The sequence below is a fragment of the Pyrgilauda ruficollis genome, unplaced genomic scaffold (genome assembly GCF_017590135.1).
Source record: "Pyrgilauda ruficollis isolate IOZ18807 unplaced genomic scaffold, ASM1759013v1 scaffold58, whole genome shotgun sequence".
Lineage (NCBI taxonomy): Eukaryota > Metazoa > Chordata > Aves > Passeriformes > Passeridae > Pyrgilauda > Pyrgilauda ruficollis.
The window spans coordinates 1,705,837-1,731,182 of NW_024527488.1; the positions used below are offsets into that span (position 1 = coordinate 1,705,837).

General features: G+C 40.8%; 1 protein-coding gene across 1 annotated transcript in view; it reads right to left on the bottom strand.

Moving 5' to 3' along the window:
* Positions 1-594: 594 nt before the first annotated feature.
* Positions 595-25,346, bottom strand: part of ANKRD50 (ankyrin repeat domain 50) — a 40,604-nt gene continuing 15,852 nt past the window's right edge. The window contains exons 3-5 of the mRNA XM_041482293.1: positions 18,538-18,767; positions 6,566-10,113; positions 595-4,349 (exon numbers count right to left, since the gene is read on the bottom strand). Coding sequence (XP_041338227.1) covers positions 6,569-10,113; positions 18,538-18,767 — 3,775 coding nt within the window. The 3' untranslated portion in view covers positions 595-4,349; positions 6,566-6,568. The remainder of the gene's footprint in view (positions 4,350-6,565; positions 10,114-18,537; positions 18,768-25,346) is intronic.

Consider the following 25,346-nt stretch of genomic DNA (forward strand, 5'->3'; position numbering starts at 1 on the left):
AAAAAAACTTCTTCCCTAGGAGATGTAGCCTTAAAAGTTGTTACATTAAAAAAGTTATCGGTGAAAATAAAAAACCATAATCAACAACCAGACCCCAAAGCCTTATTCTTTCCCTGCAACCAGCAAATTACATTTTGATTCTAAAGATCAATCTGTTTATATTGCCTACATACACATTTGGAGACTTCTTTATCAAAATTATTTGCCTACTAGATTTCTCAGTCCCATACCCTGTTTCTGTGACTCTTTGTAGCACAAAATGTTTAGGATTTAGATCAAGGCTAAACTCATTGCTGTCTCTCCAAGGGCCTCCAAGTGAAAAGCTTGAGTTTGCTGTGCCAACCAATCTCAGCTTTCTTGTGGAAAATACATGTAATACACAAGCCAAATTGCAGCAGGGATCTCACAGAAGAGGTGAAGCATTATTTAATGTGATTGTGCATATTCCATAGAATAAGAGATTTAAAACAGGAGTTGAATAATTTTATTTAAATATTATTACAGTGGACATCTGAAGAAAATGTCTGTCTCTGGGACATAAGAGAACTTATTCGAAGATTAATTCAGTGAAAATTCTTTGCTTCAGTGAAAAATAGCCACTGAATTAACGCATCTCATACTTTGTTATTTCAGACTGAGAACTTAACAAAAGAGGGTCAATAACTGCTGTGAGAAACAACAGAAATCCACAGAAACAAGTCAGCAGACAATGACAATTTTGCCATTCACCTAATTTTAGGAATCAGTTGAGCCATATGTACCAGCTGCTGGGATCTGTGTGAACCAGAATACCTGGGGGGTAAATCTGAAGCATCATTTGCAGAAGGCACAGCCAAACTCCTCCTGCACACTCAAAAACCCTCTGCAGAGAAATCATGGTGGCTCTACCATGTGAAGTGAGACAAGATCACAGAGCCAAAGGGTATTTTTGCAAAGACCAGAAAGTCTCTCCCCTGCCTTTTCTAATAACACATTCAAGAAAAATGAGAAGCCACTCAAAGTAAGAGAGCTTTTGCTCAAGCTGAAAATACTACAGAGAAAAACTCATCGAGGCAATAATTAAAACCCATTTGAGCTTGTTAAGAACTTACAGCAACAGAAATAGTTAATTTATTGGCCCTTGTGGTATTTACAGTATATCATGGTCACTTTAAACAGAAGGACATGCAGCAAATCTTCTCCTGCATATGCTCAAAGCCACAGGAATTTATGCCAGGGTCTGAGGTTGCCTAACCTGGGCTGCTTACTGGACACACACATCACGCTTCATTTAGTACTACATGAAAGTGAATCAAGTTTAATAACCTTTTCTTGAAATGTCCCAGGAAATGAGGTAGAAAAATTAAAACAGTTAGATGTCTGCTGAAAAGCAAATATATTTATTATGCACTTTAATATACACAGGGATTTTCGCTTAATATAATACAAGGAATAAAATAAAAATTTTACAATGTGAAATTCATTCAATGTACATTAAAGGCTATTTACAACCCACTCCAGGAAAAAACAGTCTATCTGCAAACCAAGTTAACTGAGGAGTTCAGATGGGGAATATTAAGCATAACAGACATTTGCATAGCAGAATAACTGAGGAGGGAAAACACCTTTTTAAAGAAATGGTAATGTTTTCAATACTGATCACAGAGAAGACAAAAATGCATCAATTGTGCCTCTTTATCTCTTAATGCATTTCTCTCCAGATGAGTTTTTCCACATGCACCCAGTATTGATATCCATGTCCACAAAACAGTCTTTTTCCCCAGCTCTCCCATCAAGAATTTTGGATGTCTTGTGGAGATGACCTTGGAAGGACCAGCAAAATGGGATGAAGAGAAACAGGATTCCTGTTTTATTCAGGTTTTTTGGGTGGTGAGAAATGCTGCCCTGGCAGAAGGAGCTGTGCTGAGTCACAGCTGCACCTCTCTGCTCACCTCCACTCCATTTACAGATTGGAAAGGGCAGGGCAGAGGGAACAATGGGGGAACAGCAACTTTGCTTGGCACACAAACCCCTCAGAAATGGTGATGCTAAAAATCACACACAACAGCAATGTGGAATTACACAGACCATCTGAGAAAATAAATGATTTAAAACAATTCCTGCCCCATTCCAAAGGGATATTCAAATGTGGCAGAATTGTCATTCTGAAAACATTTTTGACAGGTCTACTTTCTGCTGATTTGGAGAGAGGGTTTCCCCAGTGACTGTTTCAAATGTAAATACTATTCACACAAAACCCACCAGACTATCTGTAAGTTGTGGCCCCTTGTGAAATTGGCCATATTTTTACGTCCTCTGTCCACAAGGTGCAACTAATAACAACACAATAAAATTAAATAAATATAATCCCAATGACAGTCAAGGTCAGTAGAAAAAATGTTGGCATTCAGGGATCCCTTTCCACAGAACAAAACATACATCTAATCACTAAGGAAAGTCGTATTCTTGCACAGCATTGCAAATGTACTACACTTGAGGTTTGGAACAAGTCTGCTGAGAACATTTTGGTACTTTCTCTTTTCTAAACCACTAACCCTCTTAAGGCCATTCTGCCAGACTCCTGTTATGTTTATTTTATAATTGTCCCACAGGGACAAGAAATTCAATACATGAAACATTCAGAATAATCCATATTGCCGTGTGTCAGCTTCTACCATCTAATTTTACTATATGCTGAATGCCTGACTATAAAAGATTCTTCTTTTACATTTAGGAAAGAGCAAATAAGAATGGAGGTATAAGATTAAAAAAAAAAAAAAAGTATTCTGATGACAGTTGATCATAATAGCCAGACATGGAGCCCTTCAGTGCCTCAGAATATGCACTACATCTACATCCAGAGGCCATTCATCAAAGTTTAAGGATCTAATTAATCATCTATGAAAAATAACCTCAGCTCTCCATCATCTTATTTCTGGAATGATCAGAATTAGAGTACGAAAAAGATGAAACCCAAGCCTTTAGAAGAAACACTTGCATACAAAAACAGGCTTATTTTCTAAAGAGCAAGGCTGTGTAATGGTGAATAGTAGAATATAGCTTGCATTTGTAGGAGAAAAGAACCCACTTTTTTCATTTTATCACTTGCGGAACTGTGCAAGTAAGATGTGCACATTCAAAGGGAAAACTCACACTGCTCACTTTCACAACAATGACTTTGACTTTGCTCTCTTCCACACAAGTAAAATACTTCTGCTGTAAGAGCAGGAAACCAGCTTTCCACTATCCATGGATAGGCTCTCCTGACTGCTGATTCACCGTGCTACAGGTACAGAGACACGCTGGCTCTACCTAATCCCCATGAAGCAGTAACCACATTCATACAAGTTTGTGCTTTAAGGAGTTATTGTCTCAGGACAGGGCTAACTCAGCCACCTCTGCACTCCCCAGGCAACGCTGTCGCTGTGCTTTTCCACTGCACTCCTGCTGGGTATTCTCTCAGCCTCGCTCACAAAGGGTCTGTATTTTCCATGGTTTGCTTTACTGACATTCCCAAAAATAGTCCTTTACCTTGGAAAAGAGAAAGAGCTGTTTCTAATGTATAGAGATATACAAGAAAGCAGGATCAGACCTTTTAGCACCTCAGACATGCCCATATTAGTTACCTCATCACCGTAGCAATAACAGAGCCTATTGAAGACCAAGTGTCCAAAATTTGCCTATTGCTTTCAGTGGTCCCAATCTGCCATCCGGATTTGGTGCTGTAGTACCAGAGAGTAGATTTTTGCCTCTTAAAAATCCCAAAGACACTGCAGGTGGCTGCAGTCCGACTTCTTTGCCACCACTGAACAGCAATTACACAGACAGAACGCACAAGTACAGTATTTATAAAATACTGTTACAAGACTTGTAATTCTGGAGGGAACCTTTTGAAGTACACGGGGAACTGACAATACATGACAACAATGCAAATGTGACAAACTCGTTGCTTTTTTTTCTTTAGCCACAGAAAAATAAATACAAAATGCACTGCCTTTTCCATAACACAGTTCACTGTGGCACATGCACCTCTACCAAGCGATCTGGAATAGGAAATCAGAATTCCTGGCTCTTACCATTTTCAGCTGTGGTCAGGGAAATACAGCATATATCTTTCTGCAATTAAAAAAAGTGCTCATTCTGTGTATTAAATACAAAGTACACAAAATAAAATTTCGAAGCAGAGAGGGTTATACTGAGAAGGCAGCCTGAAAATGTAGGCACGTTACAGTAATTAAGGTAACTGAACTGTAGGAATCACATTCTTGAATTTCTAGGTGGACTAAACAAGCACTGTTTGCTTTCATCCCAGCCAGCTGATAAATCATCGGGAGCAGAAGCGCTTCTGTTCACAGCATCATGGAATTGGCCTGGAAGTATAAAATAAAAACACTGAGCTTTGAAACAATCTGTAACACAAACAACATTGTCAGAAATGAAGCTGTATCATCCCTAACTGAAGTCAAAAGCACACAGCAACAACCTGATGAGGAAAAGTGTTTCCTGCCCAGCCCCAGTCCTGTGATTGTTTCCCTGTGATCTGCCATCCCAAGACCCTACAACAGGAGAGCTTCCTGGATATGCTGGGAAGCAGCAGCCAGGGAAGGAAAGCCATTCCTGTGGTGCTCCCATGGAGTATTTCTGATGTGATTCCCCACAGGTAACTCTTTTATCCACCAGTCAGGGCAATTACCCTTTTTTCTGCTTGAGATTTGGCAAAAGAGGAGGTAAATTACAGCCTGTGGTAAGCAATTCATAATCCACAGAGAACTGTTCTAAACTCCCATCTTTAGAGTGATGCTCAGGGAAGTGTTAAGAGAAAAGCAAAAGGAATCATTTGTTTATCCACACCTCATTTTTTAGCCATTTGCAAAACCAAAAACTTCACTGAGAGAAACCCTGAATTTTCAGTAACACACCATTTGTTCCAGACAAAGCAAAGCCAAATTTAAGTATTATATGTGGAATGTTCAGATTTCTTTATATGCTGTTTATATTTTAAAATCAAGGAAGATGGAAAAATTCACCAAAACCAGTCTTTTGATGACAGGTCGGGTCAGATGAACACATTCTACATCAGAACCATGCAATGGATTTACAATAAAGTATAACATGAAAGCAAGCGATGAACATCAGGTGGAGGCATGTAAGAGTTAGGAAATACAATCCTTAATTACATGTTTTAAAGTTTTACAGAAGCAGGAAAAAAATTACAAATAAATTCTAATCCTGTTTGGGCATGATGTACTACTGTGGGAATCTGAAGTCCTTGTAACTTTTATGAAGATTTAAGGATGTTGCTCTCCCAGCTGATGATTCCTCTCTACGCCTGTTCCTGCTGCCCTGCCCCACAGCTCATCTGACCCTTTGGTAAAATTTGCATTTCACAAATGTGCAGGCTTTAGTGCAGATGTTTCTGAAACACTGTATTGTTTCAAACATTTTAAGTGAACCAAAATGCCAGCCCAACAGGATCCTGACAATATTCTATAGCTTTATAATTCTCCATGGACCTCAGCGGTGTCTACAGATATATTCCACTAAAATCAATTGCCAGGACATTTTGGGAAAACGCCTATTTATGTGTTTTTGACAGCTGAAAACCTTCCATGTGTGGATTCTGCACCCCCTTCAACTGTCCTAGAAACACGCTGTCTCTGATGACCTGCAGCAGAACTGAGTCAGAGCTGGCAAGAACATTTTTGTTCTAAGGAGCAGCAGCCTGAGCTGTCCAAAATGCTGCATTCACACACAAAAAAATGTTTTCAAAAATAAGTGAGCAAGCGATAAGAGGTGGGCATACCTCTTATTCTGCTTCTCTGAAATTCCAATAAAAAACATATTAACACATTCCAAACACCCTAAAAAAATATACACCTCAAAAGGAAGAGGGAGAAAAATAGAACTATTTTAGCTGACTCACTGACAATTCATGTCTGAAAAAGAGACTTATAATTACTTTTTCAGCTTAAAATTCAGTACTGGAGAGGAGGTTAGATATCTAAATGACTGATTAAGAAGAACAGAATGGTCAGAAAAGTAGTACCATAACATAGATTATAATCTTGCCGTGAGAAAAGCCACCTCTTTTATGGGAGGATTACCTTTACAGAAATTTAAAATCAAAGCTTTAGAATAGTATTTCATACTTATAAGCATATTCTCCTCCTTGAAATCCACATTCAGAAAAGTGGTTGCCCATAACTTTTAGGAACCTTCAGAAAGAAGGTTCTGAAGAGCATTTTCATAAATAATGAAATAAAGACTGTATCTGAAAATATAATGAACTGAAATTCTCATCTGTCCTTATATTGGAAAATCAAATTCCAAATCAAAGTCACCTGAAACTCACTTATCAAAGACAGTGGGGAACAATTTGAGCAACTGAATTCAACAGACAACATGACAGTGATCCAATTCCTCTATGGCTGGTGCTTTTAAATAACACCGAAGGAAATACTTGACAGGTTAAGATTTTAACATCCATCACACAAGCAGTTATGATGGTAAATGATAATAAAATGTAATTTTAGCACATTTTAAATGAAATGCAGGCATTTGGTTCCTTTGTGACTGGGTAAGTTACCTTTTACAATGGTGTTTCCTTCTTGTAGTTGAAGCTTGGGTCGCTACCTTCAATCTGAAGTTTTAAGGCTTGCTTAAGGCTGAGTTCTGTCTCTGCGGGGGGATAGCCTTCCAACACATCCTGATGCCCTCTGTCCTGCACTGTTCGTGGGACAGAAACCCTGCCGAGAAAAACCTGATTGCTCTGAAGATGGTAATTTGGATTTGTCATAATGCCATTTCTCTTCTTCTGCTCCCCACTCTGTTGGTGAATCAGGAACTGCTGCTGAGATCGACCAACTTCTTGCTGAGCTGGAGGGACCAAAATTTTGCACTGTGGTTCTGGTGGCATTGATTTCAGTGGCATGCTTGTGCCAGATTTGGCAATAGGTACTCGTTTATCAAACTGAGTCATTTCATACTCTAGCACTTTGGGTTGGGAGGAACTACTCTGCTTTATTTTTTTTCCAGCTGACCCAGACTTGCTGGAGTTGTCTGTTTTGCCCCCTTTGTTCACTTTAGTTGATTTCAAGCTAGGTTTCACTTGGCTCCATTCAAACTCGCTACTGGGTGAATTATGATTTTGACTCAGGGAATGAGTTGTGGAAGAAGGGGAAACAATGGACTGCCTGCTTCTGCTGCGTGGCAGGGAATGCTGCTGGATTTGCTCCGTGAATGACAGGCTGTGGAAACTATCGATGGGCACCGTCTGAGCGGTGGCCGTCGAGGACGTGGTGCGGAGAGAAGAATTTTTGGAGCTTTTCAGGGAATTATTTGATAAAGATGACTTCTGACGGTCAACCGTAGAATCGGGAGACTCCGAAGGAGAACTGAAGGCGTGTGCAGGCCCATTGGACAATCCTCGCATTCCAGGCTGCATGTCTCCTCCAGTACTCCCTGAACTGTTGGACTTCATGGTTAAGGACTGCATTTTAGAGGAGACTGATTGTAAGGGCTTCTGCTCCATTGTGTGGACTGGAGACGGAGTACAACCATTCAGAGTCGATGCACCATATTTTTCCAGTAATTTGATAATCTGGGAGTGTCCATTTTTGGCTGCAACCCGCATAGCAGTGCGCCCAAATTGGTCAGCGTGATTGGGATCAGCACCATGCTCCAGTAATATCTGGACAACGTCAATGTGCCCCTCTTGGGCTGCAATGCAGAGTCCAGTAGCACCTTGATTACAAGTGTGGTCAACCAGAGCACCATGCTCAATGAGAAGCTGCACGACCTTCACGTGGCCTTGCCACGCAGCAGACTGCAAAGCGGATCTCTTCTCGTTATCTGCAGCGTTCACATCAGCGTGGTACGTTATCAGCACCTGCACCATCTCCAAATGGCCCTGCCAGCAGGAAACATGGAGTGCTGTTCTTCCTTCAGCATCGCTTGCTTCGACATTTGCACCATTTTCTAAAAAATACTCAGCCATTGTAAGCTGGTTTTCTAATGCTAGGATATAAAGTGTCGGCCGGCCATCAGCATCTTTGTAGTTCACATCTGCTCCATGGCTGAGCAGTAGCTCTACTATATCTCTGTGACCTTCTAAGGCAGCAACCCGGAGAGCATTTCTCCCATCGTAGCCTCTCTGATCAATGTTGGATTTATTTTCCAGTAACATCTGCACACAATCATAGTGACCTTCCTGCGCAGCTAATATGAAAGGTATCCGTCCATCATTATCAATTTCATTTGTTCTAGCACCTTGTTCTATAAGAGCTTCACAGATCAACCTGTGACCTTCAAAAGCTGCCATGTGCAAAGGTGTCCAGCCTGCATCATCTCTGTGATTTTCATCTAGCCCCCTGTCCAGCAGAGTCCGTACTACTTCAACATTGCCCTGCGCAGATGCTATGCTCAGGACCGTTCTACCTTCACTGTCAATGCTGTCAACAGCTGCACCCCAAAACAAGAGAGTATTCACCACTGAGGCGTGGCCCATGGAGGCTGCTGCCAGAAGCGGCGTCCGGCCGTTGTTGTCCGTGTGATCCACATCAGCTCCTCCTTCCAGGAGCAGATCAACCACATCCACGTGTCCTTCGTAGGCGGCCACCAGCAGCGGCGTCATGCCATCCTTGTCACAGTGGTCGACTTCAGCACCGCGGTCGATGAGGAGGCTGACCACCGAGGCGTGGCCCTTACTGGCGGGCACGCAGAGCGCAGCCACAGACAGCGCCGTCCTCCCATCCACGTCCTCGTGGTTCACCTCCGCACCATGGTCCAGCAGGTGCTCCACGATCTCTTTGTGCCCCATGTAGGCAGCCGCGATCAGAGCCGTCCTGCCCTCGTTGTCGGCTTTATTAACTTCAGCCCCGTGCTGGAGCAGATTCAGCACGATATCTTCGTGCCCTCCCCAGGCCGCCGCTCTCAGCGCCGTCCGGCTGTCGGCGTCGGCGCAGTCCACTTTGACCCCGGCGTACAGCAGCGCGGACACCACCTCCGTGTGCCCTCCCCACGCCGCCGAGCGCAGCGCCGTCCAGCCGTCGTGGTCCGTGTGGTTGACGTTGGCCCCACAGCCGATGAGGCAGTTGACCACCTTGGTGTGGCCCTGCCGAGAAGCCAAGGTCAGCGCTGTTTGCCCGTGGGCGTCTTCGATCTCCAGATCCGCTCCCCTCGACACCAGCAGGTTGACCACGTCGAGGTTGCCACTGTAGGCTGCGTTGGCCAGCAGCGTTCTCCCGTTGGAATCACACTGGTTTACGGATGCCCCGTTGTCCAGCAAGGTGCGGATGGAGTCCTCCCTCTCCAGGGCCTGCCGGACGATGCAAGACGTGCGGTCGTCTTCGCTGTTGACGTGGGCACCAGCCTTCACCAGCAGCTGTAACACCTCTTGCTCTTTAGGAATTAAGGTTGACAGGGAGTCTTTGACGGGTGTGCCATTCCATATCATCCACAAAGCCAGCTCTGAAGTCTCCAACTGTAAATTAGAATTAATGAGATGCAATGCAAACTCTTGAGCTTCTAACGGCGTTAAATCCTTTGCCCGGCAGGTGTAACTCATCGCCAGCATTCTGTGTCCCTCTGCGGCGTTACACAGGTATTTCTGTGTACAGTGCTTTACATCCAGCAACCACTCCGCAAAACTGTAATGGAACAAGATTTTTGTATTTCCAAGGCCATCGATAAGGACTTTGGACAGGACATCCAATTTGCGCTGAAAGTCTTCCATCGTCAGCGTCATGTTTTTGGTCCACACCGCCTGATACAATTCCGTGGTGGTCAAGGGCCTGCAGGCTGCAAGAATTACATTAAGGATGGGCTGGACCTTTGCAAACTGTTTTCTCACAAAAAGTCTCTGACAGAGCCAAAGGTAGAGGCCATTTAATGTTCCTGGAATATCACGGATCTCCCGTAACATGATAAAATTCTCCACAACTCCATCTAGGACACGTTCCAGATACAAAAAGCAGCCGCTGCTTTTGATGTGAAGCTGATTCAGCATTTCTGCCGTTTCTTTTGTGAGGTGCTGTCTCAGGGCTTCTTCCTGATCCAAACGATGCAGAATATACTGCTGCACATCTTTCACAATGTAAGCTTTTCGGAGGTCGTCCAGACTTATTTTTCGAAAACCTGTTGAGAGGAGAGAAAATTGTAATTATTTCTGATCCAGTTCTGCTTAACTCAGTGTTGAAAGAAGAGTAAATAAAAGCCAAGACATTTTTGGGTGGGGAACACCCACAAGAAAATATTTTCCCCTCTAAACACAGTGAACATAAATTAATTATAATAGCAGAAAACTTTGATAATTAGATACACTGTTATCATCATCTATTATAGGAAAAAATAGGTGCTATTAACAAAAATAATATTGAAAATCACTCTGAATTAGGCATTGTGTGTCTGCTTTGGACAACACTAAACACCTAAGCAAAACCATCAAAACTGCAACCGAAATAAGATTATTAAGTATTATTATATTATTAAAGGAACAATCCCTTCTCCAGTGTGGTTAACAATGGAATTCTAAGTAATTTTCAGCTATTTAGATTAAGACAATTATTATGTTTATTTAATTACAGAAGAGGGTGTTCACACCTGCTGCATATGCATGATCAAATGTATATAAATCACTAACTTGACCACCACAGCTTCTTTTAAAAGCTTTTATGATACAGGAGAGACACTCAAAAATAGTTTTAAACATCTTCAGACCTCTGCACACCGAAATTATCTACTTTTTGCAAGTGACGATTGAGTTCTAGATAACCACCCTGGTTCTCTAGTAGGTGACTCATTGTATAAAGACATAGGTTCTCTTGTAATCATATCTCTGTTTTTCCAGCCTGTTTACTCTCTAGAGGCAAAAGGGACATTATTTCACACACACAGATTGTGTGTGTCCCCTCCCCACTCAAGGAAAGGGACACTGTTCCCAGCAGCATGTGCAGGGAAGTTCCCTGCGCTGCCTTAGCGGCCGGAAGGCTCTCAGGAATGGGGCTGAACCAAGGCAGAGCCGTGTGGATACACGGCTGCCCCTGCCATTTCAAACATTTGCTCTGGTAGGGCCAAGGTAAGCACTTGATGAGGACCTGCCCTCCCTGATTAATGACACATCGCAGTGTTGAACGCTGCTCTTGTGGAAGTTACGGGAAAACCACAGAGGTCACGGAGGCAGCAGCTTCAGTGACTGCGTTTTGGGCCAGAACTGCACCTCACTTCTCCAGGGACAGCTTGTGATCTCTTCCTTACAGCCAGCTCAGCTAGTCAGACACAAAACCAACTACTCATCAAACCAAAGCTAAGTTACTAATCTCTAAATTACACGGAAGGAAAAGCAACATTTGATCAATGTGTTCAATTCAATTCCAGCCCCATCTCCATGGGAAAAAAAAATTAAGTGAGCCTCTGAAGGATGTTGCTTTTAGATCTATATTTTTATTGTATCTAAACATTGTGGATCAAACTGCTCAGTCTGTGAGGTTGTTCTGACAGCAAATTCAGGCTGGTAACAGAGCTGTGGTTTTTGCTCCCCAGTGGCTTCAGCAGAGGTTCTGAATGTCCCGTTAAGGTCACTCTGTTAATTGTTTAGTCTACATCAGCATTGTACAAACACCACAGATGAGAACAGAGTCCAACTATGGAAGTGTTACTAAAATATTTCTGCTTCCCTTAGTAATTATGGAAGCACTACAAACAGGACTGAACCAAAAGAATACCGAAAACAAAATCATGCTTCTCCACAAAATGAAATCACTGGAGAGGACACTTTTGCACAGTCAGTTCAGAGAATAAGACTACACAAGCAAGACTGACTACTTGAAGATTTTTTAATTAAAAGGCCAGGAACAAGAAAATAATCTTTCTCCATTTGGCTCTAAAAGGAAACACAGAAATAGCTTTATCTACCATAACGTGCCACAAATTCAAGTAATGTCCTAACCTGACCTGTAGGATGGCATAATTCATTGCTTTACTATGTATTTTATTAAAATATTCTGTATGTAACTTTGTGAAGCCCTTAATACTTGCACATAACCCAAATAAAAAACTTTGCTGAGTAAGAGCAGACAGTGTCCTGTGATTCTGCAGATCCCAAGCTCCCACTCAAGTGAAAGGCTGTTTCTAGGTCAGGATCATTCAGAAGACACAGAAGTGAAAAAATAACACCAAAGGCAGGGCATTGCTTGGTGCATGGACCCACAGTGACATGCATCCAAGGAGCTGTAATTAGGGACAAGTGTCCCTTTGCCTGGCTCATGTGTGCAGAGGGAACAGCTCTGTTTTGCTCAATCTGGAGCAAACACAACCACCCTGCTCACTCACCCTCCTCTGAACTGCCCTGCACAGATCTGTCCCCATGTCTCCTGGCTGAACAAGAACATGCAGGGAGCTCTGCAAAATCATTCTCTATGTATTTAGACCTAAGTGACCCTGATCACAAAACCCCCAACCTCTCACATTAATCCCATGCCCACATCCTGCCTTCCAATATATACCTGCAAACGTAAGCTATTTTTATTTTTACATGGTTTGAGTGTTTTTCCAGCAGTGGATTTTGTTTCCCCACAATGAGAAAAGCCCCAATAGACTGGCACAACAGCAATCCTGAGATTTCAGCTGATGTTCAGTGTTGCCTGACTAATGATTACACTTCACCTCCCCTGACTCCCAGCCTTCCCAGGAAAATGTGCAGTGACAACTGTTTAAGTGCCTCTGTCTCAGTAACTGTATCTCCACTTCAAAAACAAAAGACTCTTCCTCGTCTTGCAAGCATTCTTTGAAAAACAGTTTTCATTTTGCTTCCCAAAATGGGTGGGAAATTGAACAAAAAAAACCCCAAGCCCTTCAAATAAAAAAGTAAAAAAGGAAGGGTTTGTGTGTTTGGCTTTTTTTTTCTCCCCTTTAAAAGAAGTATCAGTGCCCAGAGAAGCTGTGGATGCTCCATTCCTGGAAGTGTTCAAGGCCAGGTTGGATGGGGCTTTGAATAACCTGGGAGAGTGGAAGGTGTCCCTGCCCATGGCAGGGGGTTGGAATGAAATGGTCTTTAAGGTCTCTTTCAACACAACACATTCTAAGATGCTCTGATTACTTTGTTCCATACTAGAGCTAAAAATATTGCCCTGATCTGTTCTTACCTGAGATACAGCAAGTATCTAAGCACTTCAGACAGGTAAATAAATTTCAGAAGGCTTCAGAGCAGTTTTAAACTATTTGATTGGCTATATGTTTATAGAAGCCAAAACCTGCCTTTTCCCCCATTTTCTGCAGTATTACCATACATCCTTTGTTAATGAGATCCTATATATTGTAAGCTTGGATAGCAAGAAGCACATACACCCATACAGACCTTCCCACATCCCAGGGATGAAACACCCTTTAAGGGCTGGGATTAACAAACTGCCATTGTAGCAGAATTTTGGACATGAAACAGGATGTTAATTTTAAACACTGCATCAGGCCATACTATAATAAGCAAATAATTCAAAAGAAGCCTTATAGATAGAACTGAATTTTTTTAAGTCTGAATTTTTTGTTGCTAACTTGAAGAAGGAAAACAAAGCTATGTTATTTTCCCCCAAATATCTGCCTAAATGAAGCCATTTTACATTTCCAAACAAAGCTCCTGCAAACTTGCTTTTCAACCCTGCCCCATACAATAAGTCACTTTCATGGACAAGAAGTACCAAAATATTAAGAGAAAGCTCATTTTGTTTCAGATGCATTCCCATGAACTACTTAAGCTCAGCAAAAGAGAAGTTACAGTAGACAGAACTTGCAGTCCCACGACCCTGCTTCTTGCATTGCTAAAATTTTTTTTAGAACACATCACTTTCAACCCAATGGGAGCTCCAATATGGATTGTTCTAATTTATTACATTTCTGGCAGTTCTGTAAACAGATCTGTTCCAAATGTATTCCTTGGCAAGACCTAGGTCATTCAAAAGGGGAAAAAAAGTATCTTGGTTATAAATACTTTTATAGCATGTCAACCTCTTCATACTTTAATAGTAAAAAAGCTATTAACTAGCAAGTTTCAATACTTAGAAATATCCTTCCATTTTCCTATCTTTAAATGGATTTACATAAGCACATAAGAGAAGTTTAAAATGCATTTTAATGTATTTAACTGAATGGTAAGCTTTAGAGAAAACCAAATTGTCACAAACATGGCAGTAATTTGGCATTAATAATTTATGCTGCTGATCTAAACACGTATTGAATTAGGTACTTCTGTGGCCATTTATGCACACCTGCTCAAAAAGAATAACTTATCCAGCAGAGTAAAGGGCACCTGGAGACTCAGGCAGCACACTTAGCTTTTAGTGCATTTGCAGTATATTGTGCATTACAAATTTCTCTGCCTCTTCTGCAGGTGCTACGAGACACTAAGGCTGAAATCTGCTGCTCTCACTGGTCCGTGTCACTGCACAGAAGTTTATTTAATTAGATCTACAGGTAATAGTCCATTTAAAACAATTTAGTCTTCCCTCTTTAATTACAAGGCAATTAAACTCCAAGTTCACACACAACTTTTTACAAGGAAATATGAAATTCCCTAGTACAATGCCTTCAAAGTGGTAATGAAAAGAAAGGACACAGTAATTAAAAGCTCCCTACATTTTCCCAAGCATTCTAAAGAATTTTTCTTTCCAAACCTCAAACCTAAACAAGAAATAAACTTTTTCAAAGCTTCAATATTAGAAAAGTAAATTTTACAACCACATAAATATATACTTTATTTTTTACAGTAAGAATCCAACTCCCATAAAGACTTCAAAGAAAGATGAAATCACCCAAGTAAATCCCAACCTATAATGAAAAATTAGAGGACAACTCAGATTTTTTATTTTGGAAGCAATCTCTCCTGAAGCAGTCTCATGCAATCTATTTTCTAGAATGGCAGAAAGGTTCAGCTCCAAATCTGGCAACTGATTTAGCCTGGGGATTCAGCAATAGAACTAACTTAGTAGCTCTAATCACCAGACAGTGAGGTTTCTGAGAGAAGCTGCACTGTGATTTTTTACTGTATTTCTCTAAGATTTTCACTTTTTTGCTTAGTTTTAAATTTTCTGGAAGGCTGTAAGGAAAACAACTCTTCACATCTATTCGGACCAGTAAACAGTAGAAACATGAGAAACATGTTCCTGAGATTTCCAATCAAGAACAAATTTGGATAAACACCAACTCCTAAAAGTTCCTGTCTGTCTGGAACTGAATGACAAATTAAAAAAAAGGATGAGTGAAAAATGTATGACATTGTCAATTCCTGCCTATGGACAAGTGGGTGAATGGAACTTAAAAGTTGCCCCTGAGGCTAAATGGAACCCTTTCACCTCCACTTTCGGTTTTTTAATGAATTTTCCAGTACCTTTCTGGTATTTGTCATTAACTTCATGAGAACTATGGCTCCCTGAGATGTGACCCTGCACAGGTTGTGCTGCACTGGTGCACTCATGCCTCATGCATGAGAAGGAATTCTTTGGAAGAATGTCAGTGTTTAACTGAGGGGTATTATCCAGCCACATGCCACAGATACTTGATTTATGTGTCTAGCAAAAAAAGAAGAAATTAGATAAATGCCTATTAAAAAGAAGCCTTTTAAAACCATTCGTACATATGTACTTTTGCCTACTTACCTTTATGCTGTTAATGAGAAATTACTTGCTGTTCACTTCAACTTATCTATGTAAAATTGCCTGATTTTAAAATGCCTCAAGTTCTCCAACTAATGTGAGGGATTTTCAAAACAGGAAATTAGTTTTGTAAGCACGACTCCTATGCTTTCAAAATTTAGTCTCATTTTAGAAAAAGCATTAGAATTAGCTCATTAGCTAAAATGAAAAAAAAACCAAAACATTTTATGCTCTGTGCCACTTTCATGTTGGAAAGGCTGCGTTGATGTAGCTGCTTGAGTGCCCACACTTGGAGCCAAATGATAAACGATGATGTGGGAGACAACGTGGATAACTATGGGTGCATAGTTGTTAAATTTAATTGTTAAATTTAGGGGAATTGTTAAATTTAGGGGAAACGCCATTAGGGAAAGCAAGCAGGCAGCATGTGGAGACAGAATTGTTAAATTTAGGGGAAACGCCATTAGGAAAGCAAGCAGGCAGCATGTGGCAGCTGGTGACAGCATATGAAGAGAAGGCAGTTATCTGTCCGTCTCCTTTTTTAACTCATTTGGCATTTGCTCACTGTGGAGGGTGACCGCAGACTCAGCCAGGCATCATCTCACATGTGGTTCATATTTTTGAGGTTGTCTCTGTAGCCACAAGAGGCAAAACTTTTTTTTTTTTTTTTTTTTTTAAATTAATGAAAGCTGAGAATCTGAGCCAGGGGGAAAAAATCCGTAGCACATTGTGCTACTACAGAATCTGGGAATACAGAAGGGCCCAGAGCACAAGCTGCAGCAGATGCAGGCACAGCTATTCAGTTTTCATAAATAAGTTGCCACCAGAAGTGAAAGAACAAAGAGGACCAGAACAAACACCCCTCCTCCTTTTCTCATTCTTAAAGAGTTCTAGGGATGATTATTCATCACTGGCAGTGTCAGGATGACAGTGGGTGAGAAAGACTGGACTCTCTCTTCCATGTCATCACTATTTTCGGCTCAGGAGATGCTTGCACAACTCCAATCTGTACTGCACACCCAAAAAAGAGCATCATCAGGACAAGGCCACTGCAGAAAGCCTGCTTCCAATCATTGGGAACACTCTGCTGACATGAGAGCTAAACCTATTTGTCAGACAGATTCAGAAGAGTTTTTCAGTGAATGAAAATTTTAAGTGAAAACAGATACAAATTCACTGCAAACAAATTAATACTGGTCAATGCATATTTCATACCATACTCCAAAACTTTTTTAACAGAAAAAACTACAAATAGGGCACATTTTCCTAATCAGTTCTGAAAGGATGCCAATCTCTCTCACCAAGTTACAGTGCAAGTGATTTTTATTTGGTCCAAATACTTATTGTTGATCTCCACTTCTGCCTGCCCACCAACTAAACATAAATAGCTTTAAAAACTGGCTCAACTAAAAGTAAACATTCAAACACCACAAAGGAGGAGAAGAGTTTGCCCCAGTAGAAGAGTTAATGTCAATCAATACTTTGCAGGCCACAACCCAAAAATTTGCAGTTTTACAACACCAAGTTGCATAGTTTCTGAAGTTAACAGAAGCTTCAGCCATGCTCCCATATTCTCACTACACCTCCAGCAAACCTGAATATTGGCTGGTAACAGGAAAATCCTCTAACAGTGAATTAAATGGGCAGCCATCACATTGGCTGTAATGTCACATTTTCCTTTCATAGTGGCTAAACCACAGCTGAATCCAAATAGACCCTAAAGTTTCATCTCAATTTGTATCCAATTCTTTCTTTGCTGTACCTTTCCCACAATGAAGATGGGATTATAGTATCACACACCAATTTCCTTTATGCTATTCATCAAGTCATACTCTGTGGAAATGAAAAATTAACTCACTGGAATTAAAATTTATTTTAAAGGCATATCCATTAGTTCTGCTGATTTTTCCTGTCAGGAATTCCATCTGGAAATATACTTAAAAGACAACAGCAATTTTTAGGGCTAGTGTGAAACACTGTATGATTCAATGGAAAGGAAATAGGACTGTTGTAAGAAAGTCTTGTCTGTTTTTTTGGCAATAACAACATATCTAATCAGCCAAAGTCTGACAAAACTATTCCCATATGAATGCCTGAAGGAGCCCTGTGAAGCCACCCCAAAGTTTCTTTTAGTTGTCACATACTCCCAAATACCAGTCTTCATGTCTGCCTCTGATTAATACAGTACTTCATTCCAAAGTACAATTATCCCATTAACCTTCTGCCACTCTGGAAACGAGCAAGTCTATGGGTCTAAGTTCTATAATCACATTTTTTGTCCTAATTGCGTCCTCAATACACACAGGCTTTATACATAGGCCTGGAATCCAGTCCAGATATTGCCTTTTATTAAATTTCAGACAACTTCCAGTAACAATGTCATTACAGTGAAGAAATGTTCTCATGACACAGTAAAGCCTGGATGAAGAAGCTGTAAAAAGTTTTTTTACCGTGCAACCTTTGCCAAAAGCACAGTCCAAGAATTCACATCTACATTGTTCCTCTCTCCAATTTCACCTTCAGAGATTATTATCCACTTTCTGCAAACATGGGGAGAGATTTTAACGGCAGATGAAAGAAAAACTTTCTGAGGTGGTAAGGAATGGGTGTATGCAGCTGAAATACTTCTGCACTTACACATCACCTATGCTGTTTGGAGCTTCCTAAAATGAGCAAAGCAAGAGAAAAATTCAAGACACTGTAGAGAACATGGATGCTTTGCAAAGATAAAATTCAACTCTAAAATGCTTGGCTGATATAAGCTTTCCATAGTCCTTGGGAAACAAGGATGTGTGTTTTTTAGAATTACTATTTTTGCTGTTGTCATTTTTTAGAACTAAGCATGCAGCAGTGCTTCCCACCATCCCCAGGGCCTGGTAAACACAACATCCTAGGTACAGGTCCTGCGCTCTGTGCTCACCTGTAAACATTTTTGTAACAGCTTTACTCTGCTTGCGGGCAGAACACAGGAGGAGCAGCCAGGGAGGGAAGAACTCGAAGTGGCTGGCTAAAATCTCTGCTATCGTCCCAGACAAACTCGTGGAAGTCTGTTCACCCTCAGAAACGTTACAGCCCTCGTCCACCGAGTCCACCAGCATGAAGAGGCTCTGCTGAGGGGGCTTCATTCCCAAGAGAGGCAGCAGAATGCACCTGGAAGGAACACAGCACAAAATCGGTGTTTTAAATGCATTTAACGATACATTGACTGTCACAGACATCCAGGACTAAGCTATGCTCAACTTAAAATGCAAAGTTACTTTTTAAAATAGTTACCATGGAAAATATTGAGGTGGACTAAACTAGAATACTTTGAACAGGCAGTGATGGAGGTCTTGCTTGGGCACCATTACTTTTTCATGAACTTCTAATTTATAACAATACTTTAAAATTATGAAATAGTGTTCAAGGCTAATTAGAAGACTTGGGGGGAAAAAACATTGCTTCACTAAGAAGCTACTTGGTCTAAAGCTTAAGAACTTCATTTCTGTTGTCTCTGCCAAAGCTGCTGCTACTGCTTATCAGAAACTAATAGTGAACAATAGCTGGTCATGAAACAAAAATCTGAAAGACACATGAAATATCAAAGCTCAAAGAGTTCAAGTCAGAATGAATAACACTATTACAAAGAACCGAATTTCTGCCATACCTTCACAAATAAAATGCAAATTAGTAGCAGACTGAGGCGTTTGGTAGTGACTTTGATGTATTAGCTTTTATTTATATTGAAGCTGCCAAGCTCCTGTACTGGGAAAGGATTATCTGCATCCCTGGGATGCAGCTCTAACAACACATCTGATTGTGTGGCTAAAAATTTCAAATTTGCATCTACTGTTGCTCTCTTTAGCAGGTGGTTCTTAAAAATATACCTAACTGCATTTACATGTATCTTTAAATAGCACTACATAACCATCATGCATCTATTCAGTATTTCCACACTACACTACTATTTTTTGGGAAACTTCATATGATTTAGGCCTGTAAGTTTCACTGACTAAATTATCTTTAAATACACTTGGCAAGTAAACTTTGACTTTATAGTACAAGGATTTGGAAAATGAAACGAGGTGAGAAAAATACATATCTGACAGTTTACTCTCTTGTAAATTTGCCGTTTGCACATGTCCAGAAGGCATACCCATCATAAGTAGTTTTTGTTTTACTCAAGACCATAATAACCTTTTTTTCATTTATTTTACTGAACAAATTTACCTTCAGAAGACTTTGGTCAACACGTTATCACCTACCAAGCATTCAAATGGGAATATAACAAAATCCTGCCTGCTAATGCAAGAATTTAACCCACTTCAGAAATTATTCATAAGCCTTGTTAAGGAAAGGTTTGCTATTTTCTGGTTTTCTGACTGAGAAAAAAGCAAAATGGAAACAGTGGTGCACTTCTCACATGTGACAATAACAGCAGAATCTAGCAGAACAGACTAGGGGGGAAATTTCCCCAGAGGTATAAAAAGGAAGTACAGACTACTTGTGATCTGAAAATATTCAGTATTACATGGATTTTAAAACATGGCCTTCCCCCCTTTTTTTCAGAAGCACAAGACTTCTGGAACTCTGGTAGTTCCCCAGCTAAATACTCCTTCAGAGGATGCCTGATGTACAACTGCAATCACTGCCCACTAAGCTGGGAAGTTAAGCAGCTACCAATTTACAGAACAGGAAATTAAAGTAGCCATGAGGTTAAAATTACTTTCCCAAGTGATGCCAATCCCACAATGAAAGGAGGCAGTTGGAAACCACCACATTTTCCAACCCTTCCCCCACCAAAATTCTGCCTTGCCCCCTCAGCTATTTGTGTCAAGGCATTTTTCCTGCAACATTTCTTGCCCTATCAAAACTAATTTTCTTCTCGTATAGTTCTCTGTATGAAATTACTTTTTGAGAATGAATGTTACTATGAGATATGAAGAAATGGTAATGGTTATCTTAAATTAAAAATCTCACTGAAAATCCACATCACCCTAACAAAATGCCTATGAAATACCTTAGGAGCATCCAGAAACATTCTTGTGTCAGTTTTTACTTTAGGAGCATCCAGAAATATTCTTGTGTCAGTTTTTACCTTTTGGGAACACCACCAAGAAAAGCAAACAGTCTTGTATGGGAAAGATTCCCAAATCACTCTGCCTCCAATCAGGGTTGGAAGCAGATGTCTAAGGAATAATGTAAGCACTGGGCAAGCACTAGAAGACCAAATTTTACCATTTTTCTTAGCAACCACGGCTTCCAGGGACTTTCTGAGGTTCAGCCTTTGCGTGTAACGTCCCTTCACTGACCACACTTCCACAGGTCTGTCCAAGTCTTGCAGGAACTGGTTTAAGGCTCTGGCATTCACAACAGCAAGGCTGTCTGCAGCTTAGCTGCACACTGCATGAAATAACCCTTCCTTTTGTGGTTTAAAAACCAAAATGTCCTTGTTCCATTTGATATCCTTCAACTTCTGACTGAAAGAGGCAGTGAGCAGTAATGTCATATTCCCACTATCTGTGCCATTTGTACCACAGCCTCTCTGAGCTATTTTTTCTCAGGCAGACGAGTCCTAGCATATTGAAGCTGCTCCACAAAATGCTATTCCACAGCCCCTTGTCTCCCTGTGCTCTGCTTCTTTCCACTTCACAAAATTTGTATTTCTGAATCTTAACATAATTTAAATTCCACTAGGAAAAATATATGCACATAAGAAATGAGGCACAATGACTTCTTCCAGCTTAGAGCAACATTAATAAAAGTGTGGCATTAACAAGATATTGATCAGGCTTTCTCTTTAAGTGCCCTTTGAAACTGTTTGATAAAATTCTGTTCTTCCGAGACACTTTACATCACGAGTTCAGAGTGGATGCCACGGAACATAACAATGAAACTTTCGGGAAGTGCTGTGCTGATGTGCCAGAAGTCCCATTATGTGACAGCCAGGGGATCAGCCCCAGACAGCAAGGGGTTGGGAAAGGCAAGTCCTGCCTGACCAACCTGATCTCCTTCTAGGACACAGTGACCTGCTCAGGGGATGAGGGGAGGCTGTGGATGTTGTTTATCCAGACTTTAGTAAAGCCTCTGCCAGCGTCAGCCTCATCATCCTCCTGGACAAACTGGCTGGATTGTGGAGTCCTAAAGAGAGATGGGGAAGGGAGTTAAGCCCAGCTGGGGGCAAGTCACAAGTGGTATTGCCTGGGCTCAGTTTTGCGGCCGGTTCTGTTTGGTATCCTTATCCCTGACCTAGACAGGGGCACCGAGTGAACCCTCCCTACGTCAGCCTCTTCTCCCAAGACATGGTTTAGTGGTGGACTGGGCAGTACTGGGTCAATGATCTCAAAGGTCTTTTCTACACCATCCTATGAGTCTGTGTTTGCCTCCGTAACATGACTTAGTAATTCCACTCCCCTTCCATTTCTTGATTACACAGAAAAATAACATAAATCAACACGGAATTAACAAGGTCTTTAAAGCACTTCCCTCAAGGGTGATTCATCTACAGATTGTTGTAACAGATTGCTTAATTGCAGAGCGCCTCTCAAAAGATTGGAAGTTGATTTTCTTTACCTTCTGAAAGGGTAACAGCTTTATCTTTACAACTTTTATATTTAATGTAGATATAAAAGAGGTGATCATTAAAAAAGCCCCAAGTTAACCTGGATATTTGTAAAAATACAAAATCTCCAGAGAAAACAGCACAATTACGTATTTTAAAAGATGGAATGCATTTCAATGGCAACCTAATGACTTACTTATGCAGAGCAAAGATGTTTTACATGCTCTGCAGCAAACAAGAATTCCTCAGAACAATGAGCCATCCCATAGAATTCTTCAGGATTGCTACTGAGCTGACTGAACCCATGCAAACATGATTTTCCACACATGGAAGGAATATATACAAGCTATGCTGAACTTCTGCTTCTAGCAGGCCTTGAGATTTTGATTGGATCCACAAAAACACAAAGACACAACAGAACAGAGCGGAAAGACAGCGGCACTGTCCACAAAAGCTGAAAAGAGTCACAGTGGAGTGCACATGCTTATTTTAAAAAGAAAAAAAAAAAAAAAAAAAAGCAAAAACATTGCCAAGTAGCAACTAATGAGTGGCTCTAGGGGTAAAAGAAATCATAACGTGTTCCTTGTATTTGACTGTCTCTGGTGTGTAAAAATTCAGCTATGTCCCACTTAAATTGGGAGTGTAGCATCCTAGAAGGGCTCCTGTTTCCCTACCCTGCTGCCAGCATTCTCTACTGACAAATACACAGAACAAGTGTATAAAAATCATCTCCTAAGCAGGCCAGAAGCCACAGGGCCAAAAAAAAAAAAAAACCAAAAAACAAAAAAAACCCAAAAAAACCCAAAACAACAAAAACCAAAAAACCCAAAGAAAAACACAACCACTACCCCTGATTTGTCAGACTCCAAGTGCTGCTACTTTTAGCAAAGCATGACAGGCTTCAAATTTTATGACAGAAATGACATACTTGGAAATCTGCTGTACTAGTACTACTGAGCTCTTACCTTTCCTTTTCTAAACAGTGTAACAACGCTTTAACAAACTGCTTCTTGGGACACCTCCCAAGAGATTATATCTCAGCATTTCCAACTCGTATTTCTGAGAAGCACCATCCCAGAGATCTGCATCAGGAATTTACAAACTCTGTTCTTTCCAAAGAAAATTCGAAAAGAAGCGTAACATCGTTATTCCACACACAGCCTCCTCCTGCTTTTTCCCACGTTTCTACACCAGATTCCTTGAGGAAATTCACCAGCTACTTGTCATACACCTAAACTTTGCATATTGATCAGGAATATGCCTCTATATATATTGGATTGATGTATTTGTGATTATGTATTTATATATAAAGAGTTTAACAATAACTGGTGTGTAACAAAGTAATTCTCCAAGCACTCATCTCAATCTTCAGAAAAGCAAACAAGCATCTTTCTTCTTGTAAGTGGTTTACAACATGATACATCACAGCCCTTTACAATGTGATTTTTAAGACACTTACTTCCATTTATGTTGTATTGGCAAATATGGAAAATGAAGTGCACAGTGAGACTGCAAATAAGCCAACTATATTTACATAGTATTGCAGCAATTTTTGCCAGCAACATAAGAAGCAGCGGGATTTTTGCCTAAAAATCACACGCTGAGACCTAGCAAAAATCCTAAGCACTAAGGGGAAAGCTGCTGCTGCTGCCTCTGCCTCTGCATGAGATGCAGCAGAAGCTCTGCTGTGCCCAGCCACTGCTGGGGAATACACAAGGAAGGGGAAGGCTCTGTAGGGCTGTTAAGGCTGGAGGAGCTGCATGCCAGGGAAAGGGGAAGGAATTCTGTTGTACTGACACTACAGAGGGGAGCTCAGGCCATTGCAGGACACCTAAGGACAGAGGTACCCAAGGACACAAATCTATGCAATAGGGTTTTCACTACTTCCACTGCTCATGGAGTAAACATAAGAGCTTCTAAATGCCTAAAAATAGAAAACAAAATGCTAAACTCCAAGTATTTTGTAATCATCCTTACTTGAAAAATTCTCACAAGTGACAGCAAACACCAGAGCTCGCTTCTCCGAGCTTACAGACACATGTTCATTTGTATATTGTAATAATCCAGGGTTGGTTAGCAGGGAGCATAATCCATTAAAGCTGTCTGTCCCCACCACCCCCAGGTCTCAATTTGCATTTAAAAGCATGGAGCCAGTGAAGATAAAGCTGTTAAAGACTGTTAGAAGCTTCAGCAAAGACAGACTTACACCAATAGCTGCATTTTTCTCTTTTGTTTTCCAAACTGCATTTGGGGCACAGGTCGCAATAAAAAAAGGTGTGAATTTAACTTCTAATAAAATTGACAATTCCTGCTGTTCAGCTGATGAAATACTACCCTCATTCCAAGTACTTATAGCAGCTGTATTCACACAGAAAGAAAAACCATAGCATCTTTACAAATTGCTTGTAGCATTGTTTGTAGAAGAGTGAGTTTTATTTTGTCCTGTGACAAGGCATTTACGTCTTATGGATGACTTACAGTAAACAGTTTATTTACTGGCCTTATAATGCATTCTGGCTAATGATTAAAAGGGAAATTAATGATCAAATCAATAGCTGCTTTCTGTATATCACCACCCCAATTCTTGGCACTATATACATGTGGAATACAGGCCTTTCCTTCTTACTAATTGCCCAGCTGCTCATACTGGTAATAACATCCAGAAAAACAGACACATGGGACCTTTAACTAACTGGGAATATTTATGAAATACGAGGGCTGTGAAGCCCAGAACAATTCCACACTTTAAAAAGCTGAAAAACAGAACCCATAAGGCAAAAATGAAGTGACCCAGTTGGATGTGTGCACACCTGTGTACACACTGGCAGATCTGATCTGGTTATCGAGGTACTTGTTCTGTACTTTCTCAACAAGATAAAGTGCACTGCAGCTGATTATGACTTTCTGACTAAGTGCAATACTGGAATTAAGGCACACTCCTGGGCTACAATGTAATACAGATTGTTTCTAGTAAATTATTTATGTGCAGACTGCACAGGAAGACAAATTGGCTCTAACACTTCTACCCAACCATGGTTAATCCTATGAAGGAAGGGGCAGAAAGCAGAAGAAGAAAAAAACCAAACAAAACAAAACCCACCCTGAGAATCACCTATTGGGAAGGCTCTAGGCGAAGTACACAGATGTAAATCGAGGGTCTGGCCTTTTCAGAAGCGGTGAATTAGAAA